The sequence below is a fragment of the Plectropomus leopardus genome, chromosome 10, assembly GCF_008729295.1.
Source record: "Plectropomus leopardus isolate mb chromosome 10, YSFRI_Pleo_2.0, whole genome shotgun sequence".
In the NCBI taxonomy this organism is placed as follows: domain Eukaryota; kingdom Metazoa; phylum Chordata; class Actinopteri; order Perciformes; family Serranidae; genus Plectropomus; species Plectropomus leopardus.
In genome coordinates this window covers 20,730,764-20,748,920 of record NC_056472.1, presented here as the reverse complement: position 1 = coordinate 20,748,920, position 18,157 = coordinate 20,730,764, and the positions used below count along the sequence as shown (strand labels likewise).

Genomic DNA, 18,157 nt, shown 5'->3' with positions numbered 1-18,157 from the left:
CTGGGGATAACAATCAGGCCTCAACAAGAAAAGGCAGACAGCTCTTAACAGTTTAGAGAGTTGTACACAGTTTGTGTGCGTCTATATATTTGTGTGTTGGGGTGGGCAAGGATAAATGAGGTAATTCTCTCTTTGCGTTTGCATCAAGAGACCGTGGCTGTCACTCAGTTTGCTTTTCTCAAATGCTGCTATTCTGGGAGATGATGTCTGAGGTGCCACTCTCTCAGCTTCACATCCTCTGACACACTTTCAGCCTCTCCACCTGGATGTCCAGCGAAAGAAATCTACTATCCAGGATTCTCAGATTTTGTGTTGTCAAGCACTCTGACTCACCCTTTTCAATATTAACCTGTTGACTACTACATGCCTCTGTCCTTTTGGCCAACAATAGCTCCCTCTAGTGCCTGCAGGTTACAAGACTGATATGGAGAGACGGAGAAAGGGAGAGTGAAACATGTTTGTTTTGGTTTGGGCGAGGAACAGAAGGCAGATCTGTCAGGCCTGTGTCTTCTCCTTGTGAGAAAAGGGAATATCAAAGGCGAGACGGGGTCATGAGAGACTAGAGAGGAGCTGAGGGTATAAGCAGAGAGATTCAGTGAGCTGAGGTGAGAAGAGGCAAAAAAGTGCTTCAGAGAGGACTTTCAGATTTCAAGAGAGACGTTACGTAATTTGTGCAGATGGTTGTTTGAGTGTGTCTCTCCCCTCGTGTCGCCCCTATCTCTGCCAGGACACATTATCCTTTTGTTCAGGAGGGTTGAGGGCGAACTTTGGTCACTTGATCTGTTTACTGTGTTTTGTTGTTGTTGTTGTTGTTGTTGCTGCACACCACCTTTAGACACAGTGAGTCATTACTTCAAACAACAGTCAGAAAAGCAGGACGCATAGTGGACCACAACAGACCTTTCTCGCAGAGGACATTCTGACTTCACAAAAAGAGTCAAAAGTCATCTGCTAACATGCTCATGTTTAAGCAGATAAAATGTTTACCACATTCACCCCAGAATTTATGATCAGTCAGAATAATCAGACATGTGTGCCGGTGGGTATACACCGTGTGTGTGTGTGTGTGTGTGAGGTGGACCCAAGAGCAGACACAGACAGGTTTGGGGTGAACAAACAAAGGGTTTAATGAATATGAGGAAGGAAGGCGAGGAATGACGGTCGGGGGATGGGAGCCGGGGATCTCCAAGGTGGAAGGGATTGGTGAGGCGAACGGTGATGGTGAGGTTGGTGAGGAACTGAGGAGGCGGTGGAGGCGAGTGGCTGGGTGGCGAGGTGCTGGAGCTCGATGGTGGTAGGCACTGGAAGCAGGAAGGCACAAAAAAACATAAGCATAAGAACCAGAGACAACAGGAATTGCAAAAAGTTACAACAAGAAATCTCATGAGAGAGACTGTCAATCTACCACGGTTGCAGTGGAAACAATCTGGCGCTGAAGTCGGGTGAGGTAATAAAGTTCTTATTAAATCACATATTGCATGTCAATTTTTTGCTCATATGTAATTTGTCATATGTCATTAGGTTGTAAATTGCTGTCCACATAGAGTGAGCTACATTGGTTATACAAAAGTTATTAATCAACATTAATCCTGATAACAGGTCAGGTGAAACAATATTTTCATAGTTTTAAGGGATGTAATGGTGCAACAACAAAATCGTTTTCTAATATAAAGCTTCAAGTTGTTATCAACATGTTGTTTTAATGTTCTGGACAACAACACTTCTGCTTTGAAGTGTCACTGTTGATTCCACATTGTGACTTAAAGCTCATGAACACCCCAGACTCGGGAGATGGGGGCTATATTTGCGATTCGGTACTTGCTGAAATCTCTTGTCTTTCAGGCAGGAGCACCATAGTGGAGGCAGCTGTGGCTCAGGTGATAGAGTGGGTTGTTCACTAACTCGTCATTCGATCCGCAGCTCCTCCAGTCTGCATGTTGAAGTATCCTTTGGCAAGATACCCAAAATGCTCCCAATGCCATCAGTGTGTAAGTGTGTGAGAATGGCTACTGAGAAGCAGGTGATAGCTTGTAGATTGGCCTCAGCGACCAGTGTGTGAATGTGTGTGTGTATTAGTGCAGTGGAGATGTAGTGTAACATGCTCTTTGAGAAGTCAGAAGACTTGGAAGGCACTATACAAGCGCAGGTCCATTTGCCGTTTGCCAAAAGTGTGACTGATTACATAGGGCCCCTCGAAAAGTTTGGTGTTGTTTGCACTTTTTTAAGTAGTCAGTGCAATAACTGCATTCAAATTGACTGGATAAATCAACTGAAAGACTGAACTATGTATAAAAAAGTAAAAAGCTCTCTGAGGCCCGTCTTACCCCTTAAAGCTGCAAAATGGTTTGGTCTGCCCCTTCACTAGAAGTCGGCTCTAAGCACATGCTGGAGCAACAATATATAGTGTCATGTCTTGCTCCATGAAAGGCAAATCAATGTTCCAAAAAGGAGCAGAAAGAAAGAAACAAAAGAGAAACAATGCAAAATGACATCATAAAAATGTAATGTAAAAGGTATTTGAGAGAGACGTGAAACAAGATAGGAAAGGTCTGAAATGTTGATCCCAAAGGGGGCGAGGATTGAATTCTCACACACACTTATCACCTTTGCATTGACTGATTTAAAAAGTGTCCACATTTTTGAACAAGTCAACACAGAGGTAATAAGTAAGGAACTAACTTTTTTTTTCTTGGAGTTTGCTCTCCAGGGTAGTTGACTGCCTGTACCATAAAACTGAAATTGAAATTTTGACCAGATGATGGTGCTAGATAAACAGTAAAAGGATTACCAAAGTTATTTCAATTAATTCTAAGTGGCATATGAGTGTCTGTACCAAAATTCATGGCAGACCATCCAATAATTGAGACATTTCACAATGTACCAAGACTTTCACTCTAATGGTGGCACTAGAGGAAAAGTCAGGGGATCATAAAGGTTGGTGGAGTCATTGTCCTGGGAACCACAGATGTCTGTACATGAAGTTGTGGCAGTACATAAAATAAATGTTGAGCTATTTCACATGATAAGAGAAACACTTGAACTGCTGGTGGCAGTAGAGAAAAAGTCAGAGGTTCATAAAAGTTATTAACATTCATCCTGTCAATGAATTCATCCTTGAATATCTGGTCCGAATGTTAAAGCAATTAATCCAATGGTTTTCCGAACATTTTACCAAGACGAAGAACGTCTTTATACTTTACGATGGCATTAGAGGAAAAGTGAGAGGATCATAAATGTTCAGGTGAGACTAATAACATTAATCATTGCATCATGACGTTCAGGTGTGTCAGTAAACCTGATAGACGGGATGCTCAAAGAAAAGAGTCCTGCCACTGGAATGCACCTGGGATTTACAGGTGCAATAGGTATGTGATTTAAAACCTGCTTTTGCTTTCAGATTAGCAACCTTCTTTCAGTTTCACTAACAAGTGGCTGTTTCTTTAATTACAGATACTGCTGCGATGTCGCAGTCCACATGGTGCACCTTTCATAGCAGTGGCTATATGTGCACTTACAATGTTCATGCTCTTGTAGTTCAAGGAGCTGTAGTTATGGAACAATGGCTGTATGGTTTTCATAAATCTAGTTCATTCATGGCACATGAAGGACAGAGCATTGAGCTGATGCCAAATCAGATCTGGAGTGAGATCATAGAAATAGAGATAACCAGCTCAAAGCATCCAGCCACATGCTGGGAAACTGGGAATCAAAATGTCTACTACCACCTATGAGTTTTGAATATTTGGAAGGAGAGGGATTATAAATTCTCCTTTGCGCTTCATGCACCGCGTCTAATGTCAAAACAAGAGCTGATGAAACGGCTGTTCATCATGTTAATGTTCAGACTTTATTAAGGCAAAAAGCCCGACGAGGGAGCTCTAGCATGGCTGCCGTTGTGCATTGTAGTTTGTCCCCGTTAAATCGAGTCTTTGCTGCATAGACACAAGCATTGATTTGCCTCCCAAATTCAATGTTTCTTTGTTTGCTCTGACAGGCATTGCCATGGAAACACAAGGGAGTGGAATTACAGGAAAGTTAAGAGGGAGTCTGTGAGAAGGAGCCAGTCCACCAGACTGTGAAGGGCTGCTTTAATCCAAGACCAAAGACAGTGGTACATCATATCTCCGGGGCTGAGACGTCTACAGCTGGCCTTAAAGGTCCACAGTGTTCCCTCAGTCCCTCACATTTTTCAGAAAACCACTGTTAGTTTTACCTTTAGTTGGACATAACTGGTATACACTCACGGACAAGAGCCTTTCTCTGTATGAGAGTAATCTGATGTCTGTGCCTGTTTCCTCAAAAGTGAAAGCAAGGAATGGATTCTATTCTTGTCTCTTACACAGATGGGGTGTTAAACATTGATAGGGCTGATGCAGGGAGAAAGAGAGAGAGAGAGAGAGGGGGGAGCACCACTTTCTTTTCCTTTAGTTTTGATTTGATTACTCTCCAGCATCCAATTTTGTTGAGTAGGAACATCTGTTAAAATGCAGCAACGGCGTTATGGCAGGGATTCAGAATATGACATGCATTCATGTGCAAACATATACAAGTACACAGCAGCCTGTCAGTATGAGGACAGTCAGACATTTTTTCAGTTGAAGTGCTGACTTCAGTCTTTACTTAGAAGGTGCTTACAACTACAGCCACACCAGACAACTAAAGAGCCAAACTGTCACTATAAATTTTGGCATTGTTTACATTTGTAGGTTAATGTGTAACAGATACATTGAAACTACATTTTAGAAGCATTGTTGTTAACCTGTGGTTTAGTTTAGGCCCAAAGACTTATTTAAAAAGACTAGCTTTTTAAATATGCGGTGCAGAATCCCAGCAGAAAATATAGCAATGTCTTAATAGAAGACAGCTGCTTTCTGTGGCACTATGCCCAACGGAAATACTGCAACAAGTTGATAAAAACATACCTGTTTTTGTTGCACTATCACAGCGAGTAACACAGCAATGTCTCTGTAAAAAATGACTGCTTCACATGGTACTATCCCTGGTGGAAACACAGCAAAAACTTGTTAAAAAACAGCATGTTTGGGTGGCACTATCCTGGCAGGTAATGCAGCAATGTCTTGGGAAAAACAATTGCTTTTCATGGCACTATCTCTGATGGAAATACAGCAATGGGTCACCAGAAAACAATCATGTTGGGTGGCTAAAAAGCTGCTGACTAAAAAACAACCACTTTGTGTGGCATTATCCCCCAGTGGAAACACAGTAACTAGTCACTAAAAAAATATCTGTTTTTGTTGCACTATCCCAGCAGGTATCGTAGCACTCTCAGGGGAAAAACAAACCTGTTTTTGTGGCACTATCCGAGGTGGAAAGACAGCAATAGGTTGCTAAAAAAGAACCATATGCAGTTTGGCAGGCGTCTTGCCTAGGTGCCACCATCATCCACCTTCAGATAAAAATGTTTGATATATACTATGTTACTATTAAAACTTTGATATGATACATTTGAAGTTTAAAAATTTAATGCATCTGTGGTTTGTGTGCCTGGGTCCAGACCTTTGAATCCGCCCACTCCACTGAGTTAGAGTTGACTTATTTTGAAGATAGAAACAGAGAGAAATGGGTTCACAATTCTGTCTGATATCAGGTGAGTGGTTTGCAGAAATGTTCAGTGCTAACATTCTCTTTTGGCAACTAGTGCTTTAATGCATGGTCCTCGAGTTTTAGGGGACCAAAATTAAATTGGATAATACCTTTAAAATTGGTTGCTTATAATTTACAGCCAATGACTGCCTGAAGACAATGTGAACAACTTGTAGACGTAATAGGACATAAAGATAAGAGATCAGATTGAACTCTGTTAGGAAATATAGAGGTGCCAGAGACTGCTAAAAAAATGACAACATAAGAGTAGAAAAAGTCCAGTAATAAATATGAACTGTATAAGCAGTAAAGCAAACACGTATACATAATACAGTAACAATAAAGATAAATTGATTATGCTCTACCAGACCTTGCTGTTTAGGTTGGTTAGTGGTCATCTAGTTTTCAAGAATCAAATGACATGCTCAGCTGATTTTCAATTATTGACTTGGCCAATCAAGAACATTCCTCCGGCCAAAAATGCTCTGGCTGTATAAGAAAAGTGGCGATTCCTACATTGTTCAATAATTATTGATGTAAAATAAACTGTGAAACACCCTTAAATGACAGACCTCAGAGTAGTTGTTTCTCATGGTGACTGTTTAATTTCAAATCAGTCTAAACAATGAAAAATGTTTCAGAACACTGTTAACACACACAGCTGTCACACTGCATCTGTAAGTGAAACTCTGCATCCAGAGTCACAAACATGAAATGTTTGCTGTAGCAGTTTTCTTCTTTAACTGTACGAATGTAACCTCTGTAAGAATGGCGTGACTACTGTCTGCCCAAATGCTGGCCACACACACATTGCAGCACATTTGCAGACCACGCAGTCATCGTGTGCTCTTGCAGAACCACAGAGCACTTCCTGGTTGATTCACCACCGTGCTACTTACTGAAAAAAGTTTAAAAACTTTCCACATGTCGTGCTCAGCTGCACCCTTAGACATGCTATGTGCTTTGACTTCTCCCCATCAAAGACATCGTATCAAGCTGCCTGGTGTGTTGCTACATAAAAAGGAATCTGTCAGTCTGAGTGTGTTGCCTTGTAGGTGCAAAGCCACAAAGTTGATCTCCTGCAGAGCTCGACTGTCCATTGCAGGCAGTAAGAAGCTGGCGATTATGCAAAGAAGTTTTAGCTGGAAAATGAAAAGTGCCTGTTTAATTTTAAAGGTTTAATGAATTTCATTAATTCATAAAGGCAAAATTATCCCCAGCTGTGCAGAGGGAAACATTCAAACTTTTTATGGGAGTTTATTAACACACTCATTTAAAAAAAGAATTATTGAACTTTGAATAAAAATGAATTTAAAAATATATATATACAGCACAAGCTTGAATAATTGCATAAAATACTGCTTATACTACATTGCACATAAAAATAGAAGTGCATTTTTTTCTCTCTTTTCTTCTCTTCTGGTCTGAAGGGTTCAGTTCTCTGCACTGGGTTTGGTGTTCAGAGGATGTTGCTCTGCCCACAGAGTTTCGCCCGACTGCTTTCTTTCTGAGATCTTGCTCCAGCATATCTTCAGAAACAGTAGGAATATGATCAACAACAAGCAGACGGCTATAGCTATGAGAATGCCCATCCAGATATCTGACTCGCACGCTGACTCAGAGACAGGTTTAACATCTCCTGCAAGGAAGAAGACAAAGATTCGCTTTACTTCCTTCCATATATGCATGACTTTCAACACTGGATTTTGCCAAGAGATACGACTGATCACACATTAAGATGTGCTTACCCTCTGAATAGACATTAACAGTCAAATATCCCGAATATTCCACTGCAACCTTCCTCCACCCGTGGGACAGAGATGGGAGCCACTCTTCTACCTCACAGAAATAAATACCACTGTCTTCAGGACTTGGTTTCAAGACTGTAAGGGTAAACTGGTTGGGCACAGGGTGGCGAAATCTGAGCTGATTATCCTTCCCAAACATGTCTTCTAGCGTGGAGTTACGGTAAGCTGTAAATATGGGGCGTTGTTGAGTTTGTCCCTCTCTCTGCCAGAACCACCTGACCTGGAACTCAGATTGGCTGCTGGATTGTTTGATGATATGACAGGGGATAGTGAAACTGTGGGATCTGCTTATATTTAAGTTCTTTTCACCCTTTTCGATGGACAGGTTTTTCTCTGTGGAAAACACACAGGAAAAAGACACATTTCATTCAACTTCAGTTCACAAGACACGCCAATCAATGGGACTTAACATTAAATTCCTGGGTACACAAACAAGGGAGAAGTTGGAGAAAGGAGACAAAAGGGAGATTAGGAGGCTTTGCAAAGGGCAGGAACAAACAACATAAAATGATTCTGTAAAACTAAAAGAGCAGAGCAAGTAGGGCATATGTACATAACAAAGTAAAGATAAGCAACACCATTAGAGCAAAACATATGACAGCACGATTAGAGAAGTGGTTATTTTGTCAAGAAACAGAACGATACATGCGGTCGTGAAGCACAAGCCAGAAAAACACATGCATACAATATACAGCCCTTCATATGATATTGGTAAATGGATTGCAAGTTTTAGAGGAAATGTGCAGCATTTTGGGAAATATGTTTTGCTGTCATATGAATAGTTATCTCAAACAGGAGAGACACACACAGCCGCATTTAGAGAGCTGCCCACAGAGCAACCCAATCGTCAGAAAACATGTTCGCATTATGCATTTCTGGGCTGATACTGATAATGTTCAAAATAAAAGTATGGCTTTTTAAAAAATAAGCAAAAAATACTTTTTGATCATTTATATCTATTCTATATTACTTGGAGAATATTAACACATTTCTCATTTGATCAGCTCGTTTTCTTGTCAAATGCTACATTTTACAATATTACACTGAACACATCACCAGGACGTTGTAGTTGACTTTCACGTAATTCTCATTTTTACTGAATGTAGCTTGAACGCATCATAATGTAACTCAATGAAACCTCCGTTTGCTGCGGTCACCGGTCGCTTACAGGTAAAGTTGACTAGCTATGTTCCCTCCGATTTCAACGCGGATTTGTTGTTTTTTTTTTTTACTAATTTTACTCTCTGTAAACATACACTCCTCTCGTTGGTATATATTGGTAGCTGATGAGATGTCCACTGCAGAGATGTCTCGATAAAACAACAAACATTCCTCGCGCCACTCACGCTGCTGGATAAACAGTGATGGGTCGCTACAAAGCACCCACGTGTTGTTCCCAAAAACATTTTGAAATACAGCAATCACAATCGATGTTGTTGTTTGTTGTTCTCAAACAGTGGGTGTCTTGTCGAGGTGGCATGCTATCTCCTCCACTTCCTTTTAACGAAGTCAGCTCATAAACAAGTATTATTTCACTTCAGAGATACTGATATGATACATATGAAACATGCAAATCTGCTGAGAATAACCAAACAGTTAAAACCCAGCATGTCAAACCAAGCTGATCATTCAAGTGTGACTATCCTATCAAGCTGTGCACGTCTATTTCTATGCATAACACTAACCTTTATCTCGACACTGTCATTTCCCCATACTCAAAGACATTGGTTTGGTTTCAATTTTACAGGAACTTCATTAGTTTAACCAGCTAGAGTGACCTGGTATGACCAGCCAAACAATCAAAAATGATGTGAAAACATATCTGAAGCTGGTCAAAAAAGCTGGTCATCCACCTTAACCATCTTAATCTGGTCAAGCTGGGGGGGTTTTTTTCAGCACAAAAAAGTAACATGTTAGTGTTTTGCAGAGACGTCTAAAGCCAACACGTTCTCCTCATGACTGGACTACAGAGATATCTAAAAGATCATACCTGTAACATTTACAGTCAGCTCGATAGGGCCAGCGCTGTCAGAGGCTTTTTGCTGCCACTGACCCTCGTGATCCAGCTGGTATTGCTCCACCTGGCACTGGTAGGTCCCACTATCACCCTCATTGGCCGTCTGAATCCCCAGGTAGAAGCTGCTCTGAGTGGGCCTGGAGAGACGAAGCCTCCCCTGCAGGCCTCTGAGCTCCCGGTTTTCTGGGTAACTGAGCAGGCCCGTGTGGTCAAGCTCCACCAGGGCATTCGAGACGGACGAATCCTGTCCAGTGTAGAGCCAAGCGACTTTGTAGAAAAAAGAAGGACCGGATGCACCTGTGATGATGTTACACTGGAGCTCGACCTCGTCTCCCTCCATGGTGGTCACCGGCTGCTCTGATTTGTCTAATCTAAGGTCATTGGCTGGAAAATGAGAGTGGGAAGAGAAGAGAAGCTTTTTACTAAACCTAGATTGCTTTTGCTGAAAGCTGCTAAAAACTTCCAAATGTTGAACCAAATGTTGCTTAAATGGTGCAAAGAAATCTCCATATTTCCCAACTAAGCCCAAACTACTTCAAAGCTGAGAGGAAGTAAAGGACAGATATACTGTATGAATATTAAAATCTTTCTTTAAATCTTTTAAATAAACAAAACAGGTTCATAATTGGCAGAACATAGTCCGGTCTTGTAAGGCCTTGTCAACTACAGTACATGTTCATCACATTATAGAAGGTAAAGATGGACAACGTCTCAACACTTCCTTCCTCTGTACAAAGATGATGCCAAAATATCCTTGATACAAGCGCTGCCATGTTTTGCTGGTGTCATCATTTCAAGCCAAAGTCTGCGCAGTAGTGATCAGCCGTTTTATCGAGGTCCAACCCATAAACCAATCCGACCCAATTGTTGGCAATCACAGCTATCAATCATGACGTATACCCCATTGCCCTTCTTATAGCACTAACTAACTAATTAGCTTAGTTAGGGTTAGGTTAGACAAGATCCCGCTCACTATGTAGATAAAAACATCTCTTTAGGTAACAAAAACAAAACGATTCTTATTTTCTCATGATTATACACCAAAAAAACAAACTTATTGTTATTGTTATTATTGTTAACATTTCTGCCAATTTATCTCCCTAACTCCTACAAAGCGGACCTTTAAAATGATAAAAACCATCTTTGGGGAAAAAAAAGATTTGACATGTACTTTGATTTTTTCTAGTTAGGCCCGTGTCACATTCACTAACATAGAGGGGGCGGGGTTTATGACGTATTATTTACTTACTTACTAATCATTACCAGGAGGCAATCAAGCTGTTTTGGCTTCACTTTTAGGAAATGATCTTTATATATAGTCTATGGATGATAAATGTTAAATGCTTAATGTAATACGGAGACATTTTCAGTGACACAAACTTACTAGGCTCAATAACTGTTAGCTCTGTAGTTGTGGACACTGGTGCGAGGGGATACCAGTCACCATCAGGTTCTTGAAGCCACTCCACCACCTCACATACGTATGAGCCGCTGTCTGAGAGTCGAGCTTGGCGAATATTCAACTCAAAACTAGGGCCCTCGGTGCGCTTGGTGCTGATTCGCTGTCTGTGGCTCAGCTGTACCTGGGGTCCAAATGTCACCTGGGCATCCCGGTCCGAGCTCACAATGGTCTTATTTTCTCCCTGTTGCTGGAGCAGCCAGGTCACAGCATAGCGAGAGTATGCAGAGAGATCTGATTTAACTGAGCATTTCATTTCTATATCTGTGTTGACATTTCTTGTCAAGGCGGGGGTGGGAGTAAGGATGAGCTTGCTCACTAGGAGAGGGGAAAAAGTAAAGTCATGATTAGAGATAAAGAGAAACAGAATGCACAGTGCAGGTTTCACCCCAAAAATGCTCCACAGATGGCTTTGAAGTGTCAGCAGTACCTGGGTTCTGCACCACCACAGCCAGCTGGTTGGATGGAGGCAGCTTCTTATACACATTTTCCAGGAAAACAGATGCCCTACAGTGGTACCTTCCTGCCTCCCTGTGGCTCGCACCGTTGATAAGCAGATAGTAAACTGCTCCATTCTGTTGGTTTTCTACTTTCAGCTGGTAGCGGTTCTGGTTTCCTGACCAGCTGATAACACCATCAGAGTACAGTGTCAGGATGTTATCTATGTTTGAGGCGTCCCGCTGCAGGCTCCAGGTGAGTGTTATTGGTACACGTGGTCCTATCACCCGGCACATCAACATCACATTTTCACCCATAGTCACCATGGACTTGCGACTTAACAGATTCACTTTCAGAAAGGATTCTGTAACAAAAATCCAAAATAGACAGCAGAGACTTACTAGTCAGAAAGCAGAAGTTAGTGATCATATAGTCATCATGTGATCAGACAAAGTGAAAAAGAGATGTGAGTAAACGACATTCCCATAGTACTACTACTAACACGTTTCTCAACATAATTTCCTTTATGAGATATTTTACTTTAAAAGGACAAAAGCTTAATATCTCCATAATCTTGTCATTGTCATTCATGCATTTAATATCCAGTTTGTAAACCTGCTTGTCTTCACATCCAACTTAGAACTTAAAGCATTCTTAACATTTTTGAGAGAATCAATTTTCAGTCATTATATGCAAATACAAGCAGTGAGGCACTCCAAAGTCGATACTTGAGTGTCATTACAATACATGCATGCTGACAAAACTTCTAGTCTCAAGGAAGTGAATCACCCAATGACTATTACACTGTGCAGCACAAAAGTGTTGGATTACACAAAACACCTCCTGAAGATTTTGTTTAATATTAATATGTTTAAGATTTTTGATTAATATTCAAAAAAATTTTGCTCATGATTGTGATTATTTTTTGACCTGAGGTGGCACAAGAGGGGGCAACAATACGGTGCTAATATATAAAGTGTTTACCCTCTGTGAAGCGTGACTGCTCTCAGGAACAGCTCATTTCAACTGCGTGGTTCTGCTAAAGGTATTTTTGACACCAGGTCCTTTTCTCTATTTTGTTTTCCACTACAGGCTAGTACTCCCTCAGTGTAGGCAAGATTCTCAGCTGATTGCTATAGCAATGCTGCATTAACACTGCAATGACATCGTCTTCAATGCGACATTCACCACACTTTGTCAATTGTACAGTGCTTTATTTCTTCAAAATTTGGGGCAAATGAAGAAAAAAAATTGTAGTTGTTATTGATGGTAGCTTGGCGAGTTTGTGCAGAATGTCTGCAGTGTTTTAACTCCGCTATCTAGTACTGACTCAGCTCATCGGAAATTTAAATGAGGCCAATGGTAACAAAAAAGGGCGAGTAGCATTTAGTAGAGCCGAGCTGTAACATGCAGTGGAAATGCAAAATTAGTTTCTTTCAGTTAGATTTTAATTTCTTGCCCACAAATAAAAGTTTTGGCCTGATGGTGGTATTGCAGGAAAGATCAGAGGGGTCGTCAAAACATGAGAAATCATTTTCTGGGAACCATGAATACCAATCCTAAATTTTATGGCAATCTAGCGAGCAGCTGTCAACATTAACATCACATCTGGACTATAGTTTTGGATGGCTGCACAGACTGACAGATCACTGGGCAGACCAAGCAACACCCACATACTTAGCTTTACCACTGTTTTGGCAAAAAAGACAAAATAATATTTTTTAATAGACGTTTCAGATATGGTGAACATTACACCGTTTTTCAGTTAACAGATCAGTTGTTTCATAAGAGGAATTTGTTATGGTAATATGCAGGTTTCATCATTCATTTGCCCCGAATGATCGTTAATACATGGAGACATATCTCACCCGTAGGAGCCACTGTCACAGTTGCAGTCTGAGAGTGGCTGTTGGTCTTGCTGTGGATTTTCCATTCAGACACGGCACACTTGTAGACTCCTGAATCTGAAGCCGTGACTTCATCGAGCTCGAGGGTGAAGGTGTCGATTGTTGGACGCATTGCCTTTACTTCACGACTCTTGAACTCTTCCGCTTTCTCCATAACACCCTCCTGACTTAGACCGATGACGTCGGTGAACACGGCCGTTGACGTCAATGTTGATTTACGTTGCCAGGTGACAGAGAGCTGACCTTTGACCCCGTGCACTTTACAGGTGAGGTTCAGCCTGTTGCCTTCGTTGACACTGGTGTTTTGCATTTCAACTGAGAGCCCACTCTCTGTGATGAAACAAGGCAGCAGATGAGTGTGATTGAGAAAGTCACAGTACACACCTTAACTTCGTTAAAAATAATATTTCCAAGCATATAAGTGTTGGTGTATTGTGGTATGTATTTTGTGGTATATTTATTGTAGTATATGTATTTTGTTGTGCTTTACAGTTTCAGTAATGTGTGAAACGGTACACTATAAGAATAGTATAGGTCTAAATGTAAAAGTCCAACTAGGGACAAGAGCTGAAAATAAGCACAAGCAATATATTGTCTGTGAAAAAGTATCCATCCTGTGTTCTGTAGCAGAACTGTTGTATGCTGCATGGTCCCAAATAAAATAAAATAAAATAATTAAAGTTAATTAAATCAGTTATTGCAAATCCCCATTACAAGATAAACGTGTGAAGATAAAACTCAAAAGCCTGGGTAAATCATACAGATAAAAAAAATCAACTTTGTGTGTGTGTGTGTGTGTGTGTGTGTGTGTCTCTGTACGGGCTCACTTGACTGACTGACTGACTGACCTGTGGCTGAGATGTTGACCAGCTGGAAGCTGGAGTCTTGGGCTACTCCCTGTGTAAAGGCACCATCCTGGCCTCTGTCCTGCAGCCACGCTCTACAGATATACTTTCCCTGGTCATCAGTTCTGACTGGCTGCAATGTGAGACGGTAATCTCTGTCCCCTGTCCGGGCTGCCCTGAGCTCTCCTTCTTTCAACCGCCCGCTGTACTCGGGCCCCACGGACAGAATACCTGTAGGGCCGATACGGGCCAACTCAACACTTCCCTTGAGCCAGGCGACAGAGAAGAACTTTTCCTCCAGGTTTTGTGTGTTCACACTACAAGACAGTAACAGCTCCTGCCCGTCCTGCAGAGTAGCGGACTGGGCCGAGATTCTTACCGCCAGTGATGACGTGTCTTGTGCCACCTCTACTTAAAAAAAAAGCATAGTTAGACAAAAGCAGACACACACATCCTGTCAAGAGACCACAATGACTGCATAGAGGAAGAGCAATGAAGACTGTGTTGACTGATATCAAGATGTCCTATTTAACAGATAAAATCAGTCGGCTGCTTCTAACCTCTTGCTTTGACAGTCAGGGTGGTTTCATCTGCATCTTTCTGTGAGATCGTGTACCAGGAGCGGTCAGGATCTTGGATCCACTCTTGAGCCTGACAGTAGATCCTGCCTTGATCTGACAGCTCCAGCTGTGCAATGTTTAGCTTGTACGTGGCATCTCCCATTTTATCTAACCTTATGAGTCCAGCTTGGTAACGCCCTTCAAACCCTGGGCCTGGGCTCAGTGTGAAATGTCTGTCCAGAGAAATGATAAGCTGAGGATCGTCCGCGCCGTCTTTGCGGAGAAACCAGGCAACAGACAGATGGGTGTGCTGGATGGTGTTGCTGGAGGCTTGGCATGTTAAAGTGAGAGCATCACCCTCGTTATAGCTCAGCGAGGTGGAGGCAGGTGATGAAACACTGAGGGAGTTGTCAATCACTACCACATCAGAATCAGAGACAAAGACATGAAAGTCAAACATTTTTGCGATCATGCAATACAGAAATGCAGTTACATTAAAGTAAAGGAGATTAGTGATTGATTACCTTTCACTGTTGTCATAGCGCTGTAGGTTCCATCATAAACAGATACCGGGTTGACTACAGTACATTCATATTCTCCTTCATCGTTTTTCTCCAGCTTTTGTATCTCAAAGAAGACTGATTCTGGAGTCACATGTGTTAGAGTGATTTCCTTGCTCATCACGCGGCTCCCATACATGGCATAGGGGAAGAACTTGTCCCCGGTGCTGATGACGTTGAGCTCATGTGTAGGCCTTGCAGGCTTTTTTACACGGAATTCAAATTCTTTTCTAGTGCTGGCACTGGTGAAGCCGCTCACGTTGCAGGAGATGGAGAGTGGAGTGCCCACAACGCGATACAGAGGCCCAGCCTTTGCTTCAGTGTGCACTTTGGCTTCTCCTGTGTGAGGCAGACAAAACACAAATGTTTAAATCAATTCAATGCTGAAACTCCAAGTGTTTTTATAAAAGTGCTACACCCCTGAGAGCTACCTATGTTTTAGTATTGCATTGATATGCAAAGCAAAAGGGCAAGGGCAATATATCGACATTAAACGGATATTGTGATAACTAAACCATTTCTTACATACATTACCCTTTTAGGAATATGCACACTATGTATGAAGTTATATATCATGAATATCATTGCCATATTTACTATTATTTGTTGGGTATTTGTTTGTTTGTTTGTTTTATGTTATTTCAAATGTTGGGATCATGGTGTGGGCTGGTGGGAGGGACATACAGTAGCTACTGTAAAGATTGACAATGCTTTTCTCCTGTTCCTATGAGAAGTAGCCTGACTGCTGTAAGGGACTCATTTTGACAAATAAATAGTATTAAAAAAGATATTGTGCTTAGATATGTCTTACCACACGTTAGATGGGTAGATTGTTTCCACTCTCAAACATGAGACACACAGCTTAATTTATAGAGCTGCTTACAGAGCAAACCGATCACCAGAAAAAAATTTGGCATTGCCTGTTTTTGCAAATCATAGATACATTACAGACATTATTACATTGTTATTTAGGTGATATGTGGAAATTGGGATGAGCAATATTTTGATATTATGTCAATATAATGATATGACTGGATATCATCTTGGATTTTGCATACTGAATATTGAAATCTTTTCCTGGTTTTAAAGGCTCCATTACAGTAAAGTAATGGAATTTCCTAACAACTTACCAGACTGTTAGCTCTTCTATTGTTTGACTTTACTCACTTATTATCATTATGTCACCATTATCAAAAATCTCATATCTCATTGTATAAACACTTTGTGAAAGAACCAATAGTCAACCTACAATGTCATTATTATATCAAGCTCAAGGTGTTCGGTCAAAACTTTTGTGATTGTATTTATTTTCTCTGCTTCGCCCAGCCTAATCTGTAGCCCTGAAGTTGCTTTGCAAGTTGCTAAAATATAACACCTGGCACTTTATAGTTGGCTGCACAATTTATCAAAATATTATCCAAAATTGCAATATGGCCAAGTGTGATATACAGTAGCAGGAGCTCAATTTTTTTGACAAAGGTAAAATGTGTCACCACATACCATTAAAAATGTTACAATGTAAAAGCATTGTGGAGCTACAGAGATGCCCCAGCCCAAAAATCATACATTATATTTCAGACATATGGGAACATGATTGTTTGGTACGGACACCAGCAAAAATCATATCATTTTTATTTTTTAGTGAAAATTTAAGGCAAAAATTAACTTCTCTGTAAAATTGCAACTGTTATCGCAAGTGCAATATGCTCTTTTTCCTAAATAGTACTATATAAGGGGATGTATGTGTTCATTGAACATATTCAACAAGCTCCTGCAAATAGTAAAACAGATCTCTTGCAGGACATTTATTTTCATCTGAAAGTAAGGAAGGAATTATTAATGCTTTTTCAACTCCATGAAAATTATTTGCCAGTAAGTTGTTTGCCTACATCATTAAATTGTATTTTGTTTTGTTTTTTTAAGACAATAACTGAAGTGAATCATCATTATGAATAATTGGAAATCTTTGCAAATGCAACTTTATGAAAACTTTAGAAAAAAGAAGAGTTACCAAAAATACAGTGAGTATTTTAGTGGTTATTTCTTTTTATTTATTAGAGGTATATTCAAGGTGGACATAATGACAGATGCACAATGTTCCACTCAAACTGCACTTAAAAACTACAAGCTTCTTGGCTCCACTTATTACACCCTTACTTTAAAATCACTCTTTCTTTCCTCTGCTATTTTTAACAAGGTTTTCAACAAAATAAGTAATAACTATTTTATGTGCTCAGCATGTTCATTCACTACTATACAATTCAACTGCAAGAATTCAATGTGCTACTCACCGCAGTGCAGAAGTAGCCCCAGACAAAAGAGCAAATTGGCCCTCACACAAAATTGCAGGGAACTCTTCATCCTGAACCTGCCTCAGAAGTAACACACCATTGCAGTTGTGCTTAAGCTTTAAGTCGATCTCTGTGTGACAATCTGTGTCCTCACACAGACATTTAGGTGGTTAATGCTTCCTGTAGGCGCACCAAGAGGAAGTCTGAAATGTTTCCTGCCTTCACACACAACGGCAGCACGCTGGACTAGTACATCTATCATTGTCATTTATATATATATAATTTTTTTGATTAGGCATACATACATTCAGAAAGATCACATTGTCTTCGATAGGGCTCATGAACGCATCAGACTGTTTGACACCATCACCAAATGTAATACCAAGTCAGAAATTCCACCTGTAACAACCTGTGAAAAAGGGTGATGAGCGCTGATTTGACCTCGATATACCTGAAATAATATGAAATCAGGTGATGCTCTCTGCTGCAGACAGGTGATGCGCTCTATCGTCACCCTTTGAGATAGACACCCCTCCATACTTAAAAGTTTTCGCCCGTTCAAAGCGAATAGCGCCAACCTTTTTCCTTTTTTCACTAAAACAGGCGTAACTTCCGGCTTTTTAATATTCGATTATTCATTTCCATGAAAATATGTGTCCATAATCCGA

At 40.8% G+C, this 18,157-nt stretch overlaps 1 protein-coding gene across 1 annotated transcript; it reads right to left on the bottom strand.

The window, feature by feature from the left end:
* Positions 1-6,189: 6,189 nt before the first annotated feature.
* LOC121949331 (immunoglobulin superfamily member 3-like) lies at positions 6,190-17,638 on the bottom strand. Its single transcript, XM_042494994.1, has 10 exons — positions 17,490-17,638; positions 15,163-15,537; positions 14,639-15,055; positions 14,082-14,486; positions 13,195-13,563; positions 11,319-11,690; positions 10,814-11,206; positions 9,403-9,813; positions 7,353-7,745; positions 6,190-7,243 (listed from the first exon to the last, which is right to left on the bottom strand). Exons 1-10 carry the CDS (start codon positions 17,557-17,559, stop codon positions 7,038-7,040), a joined length of 3,411 nt encoding a protein of 1,136 aa, XP_042350928.1. The 5' UTR covers positions 17,560-17,638; the 3' UTR covers positions 6,190-7,037.
* Positions 17,639-18,157: the final 519 nt, after the last annotated feature.